The sequence below is a fragment of the Castanea sativa genome, chromosome 3, assembly GCF_040712315.1.
Source record: "Castanea sativa cultivar Marrone di Chiusa Pesio chromosome 3, ASM4071231v1".
NCBI classification, from domain to species: Eukaryota; Viridiplantae; Streptophyta; class Magnoliopsida; order Fagales; family Fagaceae; genus Castanea; species Castanea sativa.
Window position 1 is genome coordinate 47,425,933 of NC_134015.1, and position 10,315 is coordinate 47,436,247.

The 10,315-nt window shown below is 34.0% G+C and overlaps 1 protein-coding gene and 1 pseudogene across 1 annotated transcript; both read left to right on the forward strand.

Moving 5' to 3' along the window:
• Positions 1-1,587: 1,587 nt before the first annotated feature.
• On the forward strand, positions 1,588-2,615 carry LOC142629063 (borneol dehydrogenase, mitochondrial-like). Its single transcript, XM_075803055.1, has 2 exons — positions 1,588-1,625; positions 1,838-2,615. Exons 1-2 carry the CDS (start codon positions 1,588-1,590, stop codon positions 2,607-2,609), a joined length of 810 nt encoding a protein of 269 aa, XP_075659170.1. The 3' UTR covers positions 2,610-2,615.
• A 1,068-nt stretch (positions 2,616-3,683) lies between these two features.
• LOC142629673 (TMV resistance protein N-like) lies at positions 3,684-10,051 on the forward strand (annotated as a pseudogene).
• The last annotated feature ends 264 nt before the right edge of the window (positions 10,052-10,315 follow it).

Below are 10,315 nucleotides of genomic sequence, written 5' to 3' on the forward strand. Positions count from 1 at the left end.
GGAAGCACAAAAACAGGGTAATTTTTAAAAAAACTACTCTAAATCCAAACCTTCAAAAGACATGCATCAGACAGGTTGTAAAATACTTTTTCTGCGTAGGAAAAAAAATTCAAACCAAGAGCTTGAGAACAATGCAAGTTCAGTGGATCAAACCTTGTGAGGGCTGGTATAAACTAAATACTGATGGTGCTTCATTAGTGAATCCTAGGAAAGTATGTGGAGGAGGGCTGGTCACAGGGAAGCATGGCCAAAAGGTGTTGGACCGTGAGCTATGCCATTCCACCTCAAAACCAATTGGTGATGACACACTCAAATCTTTTATGGCATTTGATATCACGCCCTGTGGGCTTGTTTTTATAATGGTTATAGGGAGTCAGATTGTGGTCCTCCCAGCAATCCTTCCCTCACAATGACACTCCCATGACTCAAACCCATGACCTTAGCGCTGATACCATTTATCGGACCGTGAACTGTGTCATTTCATCTCAAAACTAATTGATGATAAGGAAGACACACTCAAATATTTTATGACATTTGACATCATGCCCCACGTGCTTATTCTTAGAGTGGTTGTACGGAATCGAATTGTGGTCCCCCAAACAAAATATTCCAGTCGTTGCATAGGCAGTACCACTAGTGTTATGACAGAATTTTGGGCACTAAGGGATGGCTTGCAATTGGCATCTCAGATGGGGATTTCATGCCTAGAAGTTGAACTTGATGCAAAATTGTTATGAACCTTGTCCTATCTAACTCAATGCCTAATAGAGCTTATTCATCCTTCTTGAATGATTGCAGGTTCCTGCTCAACAGGTTCCAGCAAGTCAAGGCGACTCATATATTTAGAGAAGTGAATAGTTGTGCGGATGCGATGGCTAAGGGGGATGCCTACAATACGAATGTTTTGTGACGTGCAATGATCCCCCCTCACATGATATTTCTTCTTTAATTTGTAATATTTGATGCTAATGATGTGTATTATTTAAGGCATTTTGCCAACACTATGCCTTTCCTGGCTTCGTAGTTTTCCGATGAATTGCCTTTTAACCCCAAAAAAAAAAATATATATATATATGTATATATATGTATGTATTATCACTAGCAGAACTATATTATTTGCCATTTATTTTCGCTGCTAACTATGATTTTGATCTGTGATTCGGTACCATGACTTTTTACTTTGTACTCTCCTTTTAGGCAATCAAACAACAATAGTGGTGGTACAATGCATGTGGGGAGATATGTTTTGATCAAACATATCAAATCGAGAAAGAGATAATTTTATCTAAAGAAAGAGAGAGAGAGATAATTAATACACATAAGTCGTAACTGTATAGATAATTGTGCAAAGCGTGAACTAAAATTAGTCCTCCCAATTTCAATGATGCAAATCTTGATAGAATTAGTCAATTAAAATCAGTCTAACTTGATGTGAACCGGTTCTTATGGGAAGCATAAACAAACAGTGCTATTATAGTATTATGCCATAGTTGGAAATGCAGGGTGTGTGACATTGCCTTTATATAAGTCTTTTGAGTTTCATTTTCATTTTTCCTACACATTACACATGTTCTAACTCCATCGATCATGGAAAGTTTCTCAGTACTCCCACCTGAAGCAAGAAGGTATGGGAAAAATTTGGCTATCCTTGCCTCTATATGTTTAATTTGTTAAAGAAATATATTCTATGAAAAAATTCTTGAATCCTCCCACTCCGAGTAAAACTTTTTGTATGAATAATGTTTTATTTCATTTCATAACCTTTACAAACTAGCGTGTCATATCCATATTGTTGACTAATAAAAGTGAGAGATAATGTCATGTAAACATGTGACAGGCTAGAAGGAAAAGTAGCACTAATTACTGGTGGGGCAAGCGGTGTTGGTGCATCCACCGCAAGACTATTCTACAAACATGGAGCTAAAGTTGTAATTGCAGACATGCAAGATGAATTGGGTCACTCTGTATGCAAAGAACTAAATCCTCAATCCGTAACCTTTGTCCATTGTGATGTCGGCAAGGAAACTGACGTGGAAAATGCTGTTAACCATGCTGTTTCCATGTACGGTAAGCTAGACATTATGTACAACAATGCTGGTATTGGTGGAGAAAACAAATACAACATCCTTGAAAACACCCAGGCTGATTTTGAGCAAGTGATGAGAGTCAACCTGGTAGGTCCTTTCCTTGGTACCAAACACGCAGCCCGTGTGATGATCCCAGCTCGCAAAGGCAGTATAATTAATACTGTTAGCGTATCCTCAATCATGGGAGGCCTTGCGCCGCCTGCCTACACAAGCTCAAAAACTGCCGTAATTGGATTGATGAAAAATACAGCAGTGGAGCTCGGACGTTTTGGCATTCGTGTGAATTGTGTATCACCCTATGTGATTTTAACACCTCTTGCAAAGGATTTTGTTAGGCAGTATGAGGAGGGAACTTTAAATCTTTATTCCAACCTTAAGGGTGAGGTTCTCAAGCCAGAGGGTGTGGCTGAGGCTGCGCTTTTTCTTGGAAGTGATGACTCAAAATATGTGAGTGGACATAATCTTGTCATAGACGGAGGCTTCAGCATTGTGAATTCAGGCTTTTGTATGTATCCACAATAAAGAATAAGATGAGAAGTTTAAATGAACCAAAAATTTCACTGAAAATTATTGTTTGTGAGGCCATGTGAAATTTTCCATGTATTACTCGTGCTTCTTGTAATAATCTAATAAAACTAGCATCTTTACACCTGGTATGTGGGTGTTCAGAGCCTCTTCTCCTTTTTTATATAATAAATCACTCTTATATCTTTATTTTACTTTTTTTAGTGGAGGATTCTAAAGGTGTTATGTGTGTGTACATCTATGTGTGTGTGTTACCTATTTTTTTACAAATATGTCCACACTACAAAAAAAGAGTCTACTAGCGAGGATAGAATATTCTCGCAAAAATTTAATATCGTTGCAAAAGATTATTAATGAAGGCATATGGCCCTCGAAGACCATTGTATTTGCTCTTGTTGTTAAAAGAGATTTTGCGACCATACTTTCGCAAATAAACTTAAAAAGCTTGAATCTTGCGATTTCAAGAATTATTTGTATACAATTTTTAAAAAAAATTAAGAGAAGTCCATGATTAATAGCAAAGCGTAATTTTACAAACTTATAAAAGAGATCAAGTAATCAAAATAAAAGAAGACGGCATAAATTTTCCTTTTGTTTTGAAGGACCCCGCAATGGGAATAAAGCAATCAACCTACACAGCAAGCTTGAACCAAGCACTTTACTATAGGATTTAAATCAAAATACCCTAATTATGGCTTCAATGTCATCTGATGTTGCGAACTTGTTTTATGGTTTTAGTGCTTTACTGCTTTTACTTTTTAGCACTTTCTTAGGTTCTTTCGAGCAGTGTCATATGATGTTGCTAAATTTGCTTTTATGACTTTAGTGCTTTTACTTTTTGGCACTTTCTTAGTTTCTTTCGGTGTTGCTCAAAGCATATACCTTCCCACTTTGGATTTGAAAACTGAAAACGCGTGGGATCGTCGGTCATTCGTAGGGACACTGCCGGTCAAGGAACGAAAGTTCGTGTAAAGACTAAATAGGGGGTTTTTACTTTTATGGACACTGCCATTCATATAAAAGAAAGGTTGTTTACACAGTCCGTTAAGCTTTCTTCACTCATATCTCTTTTAATTTCCATTAAGTCACATCTTTCTTTCATTCTTTTCTTCTCCTTCCATATTTTCTCAATTCTTTTGCTCATATATTCCGATGGCTCTGCAAATCAACAAAGGAGGCACTTCTTCTTCCACTGCCCGATACAAGTGTGACATTTTCTTGAGCTTTAGAGGTGAAGATACTCGTTATAATTTTACTAATCATTTATATAAGACTTTGACAAAGGTTTTAACACCTTTATTGATGATGATAATCTTCAAAGAGGAGAAGAAATTTCAATAGAGCTTCTCAAAGCGATAAAATTGTCAACGATTTCGATTGTCGTATTTTCTGAAAATTTTGCATGTTCAACTTGGTGTTTGAATGAGCTTGTCAAAATTCTTGGGTGTAAGAATTTTGGCCAGTTAGTTCTACCTGTTTTTTACAAAGTAAATCCATCAGAGTACGTAAACAAGAGGGAAAGTTTGGGATTGGACTAACTGAACATGAAGAAAAACATAACAAAGAAAAGGTTCAGAGTTGGAGGGCAGCTTTAACCAAAGCAACTTATTTGGCTGGATTCTCTTACAAGGATGGGTATGTATCTATTACTACTTTTTGCCTTCTTGTAGTATAAAACGTTAATAGTTTTTAACCTCAAAAAAAAAAAAAAAAAAAGTTAATAGTTTTGTTATCACCATTTAATTCCAAATAATCAAAGGATTTGCATTGAATACTCAAAGTTAGTACTTGGTAAATTTTCAAATTCATCGTGCGTAGGTAGAAGAATATTGATTTCTAAATTAACACGGAAAAATATATACTTCTAGTAAATTATTTCACCTTACAATGTTATGTCCATGTACTAAATAGGAAATAAACAAGAGAGACTAGAGAAACATTGGATCCACTTTAGATTGCCTCTTCTATGCTGCTTTCTTTCTCCATATAGATTTTGATTCGGTTTTTTGAGAAGCTAAGAGAGAGGAAAAGTCACAATCACATCCATAATCAATTGCCGAACAAAAATTTCAGAATAGATATTTTTTATTAAAAAAAAAATTGTCACGACTCGCAATCCAAATGAATTCCACATTTTCAACCATGACCAACATGTCAATACCCAGCTTAAGCCTGATGTTAATATGAACCAAAGTAAACCTGTGAACAAAAAATTGTCTATTTGTTAGTTGATAAATAGCTTATCTAATATCTTTCTCCAAATAATAACAAACATCATCAATTTGGAATATTCCACAAGTTCACACACTAAAATCCCCTATTACATCAAAAGTTCCAACGCTCAACTGTTGATTTATATATACAAACATCTCTACAAAGTTGAGCGCAAAACTACTAAAATGGAAAGTAAAAACTAAATGACAATAAACCTAGCTCTTATGAAGCTCAACTAAGGCTCCAGCAACTACTCTATTAATTGCATAAAACCTGCTCACCGATTTTCAATTTTTATTTTTTTAAAGAAGGTAAGCTAACAGAGCTCAATAAAAGGGGTTAGGTGGTATGAGTTATAAAGAATGCATAAATACATGAAAATTAGAAAATTTTCTTAATACGTGAATACGCTTAGAGATAAACTTCTTTGAGTATGCACTCACAATTTTTTATTTGCTTTAAAAAAAAAATCTTTAGATAGCTTTAAAAAATAATTTGTATACTTTCTGTAATGATATATCTCATTAGATTCAGAAAACATTTTCCTTAGATGGTTTTTTTTGCTAGATAAAATAGAATTTCATCTTATGGAGTCCGCTTCATGATGATTACTCTTTATTATTAAGCCAAGATACCAATTGATTTTAAGTGTACGTAGGGTTTGAACATCGGATCTTTTATTTGATAATAAATGACTTTACTAATTGAGCTAGTTAGAAGCCTAGAACCCAAATTTTTTTCTATAGAAGAGATTTTTTTTTTTTTAAACATTATCTATTGAAATAACCTTAGTCTTGAAAACTTCATAGCTTCATAAGGATCTCATTATAATCATTCTTCCATGATTTAACATCACAAAACGTGTTTCCTCAATTGTTAGTAATTGAATAATTAGTAATTTCCTTTATCATAACATGAAACACAATTACTCTTAGGGGGCATTTGGTTCGCCGTTACGTACCCTTGATATGATATGTGTATTGCAATAATGTGATATTAAGGTTTTTGGTTTATATTATTTTTTCTAATATTACCATAATTTAAGATTACAAAATATATCACATCATCTTAATCTCATCACCTTCCTAAACAATTTAATGTTGTATTCTTGTGTTGAGATTACATTAATTTAAGATTATAATAACGTAATATTATGGTATAATGTAATATCACGGCGAACCAAACCCCCCCTTAATATTACTTTTGTTACTCACTTACTCTTTATATATATAACTTGTAATCCCATAGACCAGTGGATTTAAATTGTATTCTCAAAATTAACACATGTTAAAACTTCAAATTTGTCATACATAAGTAAATGTGCACTCATATCTAAATTAATATGTAAAGGATATAAACTTCAAGGTAAATGACTTCACCTATCAATTTTATGTCCATGTACAGAGTAGGAAATAAACAAGAGATAACCAATAGGTCCAATCTAGATTGCCTCCTCTTTGTTGATTCCCTTTCAGTTTACAATTTGATATGGTTTTTGAAATACTGTCATACTGGGAATGAGAGAAAATCTCATAATCGCATCCTTAATTGCTTACCAAGCAACAATTTGAGAATAAGACAATAAATAAAGAGACATTAGTATAGAGGAAAAATTAGTGAACAAATTCTAGAAAAAAGGGAAAAAAGTGAAAAGTGGGAGGAAGCATTTCATAAGCTGGGTGCTTAATTTAATTGAGGAAAAAGTTTAGGAACACAACTTTTACTACAACTACAAAGGTTTGATTGTGGGTGATGTAGAAAAATGGTAAATTCATATGAAAGTGAGTGTCCACCACTTACAATTAGGAGATGCCAAAATTCATATGAATATATATATATATATATATGATAGTATAGATTTTCATATAGTCTAACACATCAAATGCTTTTGTGCTTGGCAGTTGCTTTGAATCCGAAACTCAGTTTATCAAAAGAATTATAAAAGAGATATCAAGTACCACATCAAATCGGACACAACTATTTGTCGCTAAATATCCAATTGGAATAGATTCTCGTGTGGAGGAGATAGAATTGCTTTTGGATACAAAGTCAAATGGTGTTTGCATGCTAGGGATTCATGGTCTTGGGGGAGTAGGTAAAACTACATTTGCAAAAGCTATTTATAATAGAATTTTTGATCGTTTTGATAGGAGCCACTTTCTAGAGAATGTTAGAGAAAAGTCATGGACAACCAATGGCATAATCCAACTACAAGAGACACTTCTTTCTATGATATTACAAGACACGTATTTAAAGGTGGACAATGTTCCCATAGGAATTGAACTGATCATGGATAGGCTTTGTCATACAGGCTTCTTTTAATTCTTGATGACGTGGATGAAAGGAACCAGATAGAAAATTTTCTTGGAAGATGTGATTGGTTTAGTTTAGGAAGTAGAATTATTATAACAACAAGAGACAAACAAGTGGTAACCACTCTTGGAAAAGATCATCTAGTTTATGAGGTTAAGAAATTGAATCAATGTGAAGCTTATGAACTCTTCAGCTTGCACACCTTCCAAATGAATAAACCAAGGGAAGACTATTCAGAAGTTGCAAAGCAAATTATACATTATGCCAATGGTCTTCCATTAGCACTAAAAATAATAGGTTCTGATTTGTGTGGAAAAAGTATACATGAATGGGAAAATGCATTAGAAAAGTACAAAAATATTCGTCACAAAACTATTCAAGAAAAGCTCAAAATAAGTTATGATGGATTGGAAAAAACTGAAAAGGATATTTTTCTCCATGTTGCTTGTTTTTTCAAGGCATTTGAGAAGGATTACGTTATAAATATACTAGAAAATTGCAATTTATATCCACGTGATGGTATTTGCAAACTTATCGATAAGTGTCTTATAATTGTTAATCAATGGGGCATATTGTCGATGCATGACTTGTTACAACAAATGGGCAGGGAAATCGTTCAACAAGAATCGGAAAACCCTGAAGATCGTAGCAGGATATGGTGTTATGAGGATGCTCATGAAGTGCTAATTGGAAATATGGTACAAGTTCTTTTACTTCACTTTTCCTTTTTACAAAAAAAAATTTTTGTTTGAAATTTCAAAATTTTTATGCTTTTTAAAAATTTATATAATCGAACTTATTTGTTTTATTCTTTGTTCAATTAGGGGACTGATAAAATTCAAGCAATGATATTGCGCTCACCTAAACCGGTAACCATGAAATTGCAAGGTGAACCTTTTGAAAGAATGAAAAATCTTAAATTTCTTTTAGTTGAAAATATACACATTTGTGAAGAATTTCAATATCTCCCTAATGGGTTACGGTTACTTGAATGGCATAAGTTTCCTTTTTCCTGGCCATCTAAATATTGTCCTCAAAAGCTTGTTACACTCAATATGAGTTGGAGTAGTCCCATTAGAATGGAGACGATATTCAAGCAGGTATGATTATTAGTATTTATGAATTATAATTTCTTAAAACTTTTTTAAATGTTGGCCAAAACTAAATTTTGATTTTTTTTTAACCTGCAAGGTATCCAATTTAATATTTTGAAACATATGAGACTTCACAGTGACTCCTTTACCGAATTACCTAAATTGTGTGCTCCAAACCTAAAGACATTGGACCTCTCTTTTTGTCTTGAATTAGTTACGGTTCAAGAATTGTGTGTCACAAACCTAGGGACATTGAACCTTTCTTCTTGTATTGGATTAGTTACGGTTCATGAGTCCATTGGATTTCTTGATAGGCTACGGAAATGGGACCTCCGATATTGTATGAGTCTTCAAAATCTTCCAAACAACCTCAGGTTGAAATCACTCGAAGACTTTGATCTTGCGCATTGCTTTATGCTTGAGAAATTCCCCAATATTCATCAAGAAATGAAACGTTTAAAGGATTTAGATTTATCTGAGAGTGGCATCAAAGGGTTGCCTCCATCAATCGGGTATCTTACTCAGCTTACTAGACTATGGTTAGGAGGTTGCCAAACCTAAGGGATCTTCCAGACAGCATCTGCAAATTGCAAATGCTTGAGGTCTTAGTCTTACGTAGTGCCCCTGCCAAATTGAGAGCACCGTGTAATTCTTTTGATGGACTTTCCGAATATGGGTTTCTAAGCTTATGGAAATTGGATTTAAGAGGATGCGGAATCGAATTAGAACTTTTTATGAAGCCCAATTACTTTCCCGTATTGAAAGTTCTAAATCTATCTGGGACTGATATTGTTAGCATCCTTGAAAGCTTGAACAGCTTTACTACGTTAGAAAGCCTAGATATTCAAAATTGCAAGCAGCTACGACAAATTTTGGGGCTTCCTCAATTTATAAAAGGAGTATATGCAAGGGAGTGTATGTCATTAGGTGCAAGCAGATTATTGAATCAGGTCCTTCTCTTTCAAGTTATAAAAAAGACTTTTTTTTTTTTTTTACTTTCTTTGTTCCTTAATTTAATTTGTTGAATTTGCTAATTACATGCAGATTGGAGAAATTTTATGTGAAGGAGAAAGAAGCGACATATTAGTGGATGATTTGTTACTTGATGATTATAGCGATGCGCGTAGTTTTATAGTACCGTATACAGAGATTCCAAGCTGGTTGAATTGCAAGCATCAAAGTGTTGGAAATTCCATATCATTCTGTGTTGGTCGCAAATTTCCAAATGTTTTTGCCGTCTATTTCGCTTTTGGACTGGTGAAGCATCCATTTACTAGAATAGCGGTTTACCTCACCATTAATGGTTTTAAAAAAGTTTGGATTAGTAGCATGCTAAATAGTGATTCTGAAACTCTCTGGGTATCTTCTACTACTATGTGGATATTTTCGAGATCACATCTCAAATTGCAGAAGCTATTGAATGTATCAAATCCACCTGATTACAATCACGTTGAGGTTACATATAAAGTGACAGATGACGGAGTGACATATCACAACAACCGTCCTTTTGAGCTTAGAAGGTGGGGGGTCAATGTAGAATGTATCTGTTGTCCTCAAATATCTAGTATTTAGTCTTCAATGATGGCCCTTACCCTGGTTGACAATGATTCTGACTCCGATCTGAATCTAACATTAAAGAAGAGGAGAAAATATTATTGAATTCGGGAGAAAATATATATATGCCAAGGTTTGTCTCCTTCCTTTGTTGCAGTGTAGCATTTACCCTTAATTATATTAATTTTATTGATGATATGCTCTCCAGTACGGTTGAAAATGGAAGGAAAATACATCTTAATTAAAAGAGATTGTGGAAATTAGAAAGTAGGATAGTATTAAATTCTAGGTTGATTCATTTATGCATTTAGCATTTCATGTATGAATTAGTAGTTACTGAGATCTCTAAACTAGTGCAACCACAATTGATCTTATTAGAATTCTTTGTTATATTGTTTTGGTTGGACCTTATTATTTCTCACTTGACCGTGCTATTTTATAGCTTTTACTATGAAATGGAATGTTTATTTTTTTATTGATTATTTGATTGCGAGTTCGAAAAATTGAATGAGTCAAAACCTTGCTGAG

Coding starts and splice junctions, on each gene's coding strand:
- LOC142629063 (XM_075803055.1), top strand. CDS start 1,588: ATGGAAAGTTTCTCAGTACTCCCACCTGAAGCAAGAAG. Junction 1,626..1,837: donor CTCCCACCTGAAGCAAGAAG/GTATGGGAAAAA, acceptor AACATGTGACAG/GCTAGAAGGAAAAGTAGCAC.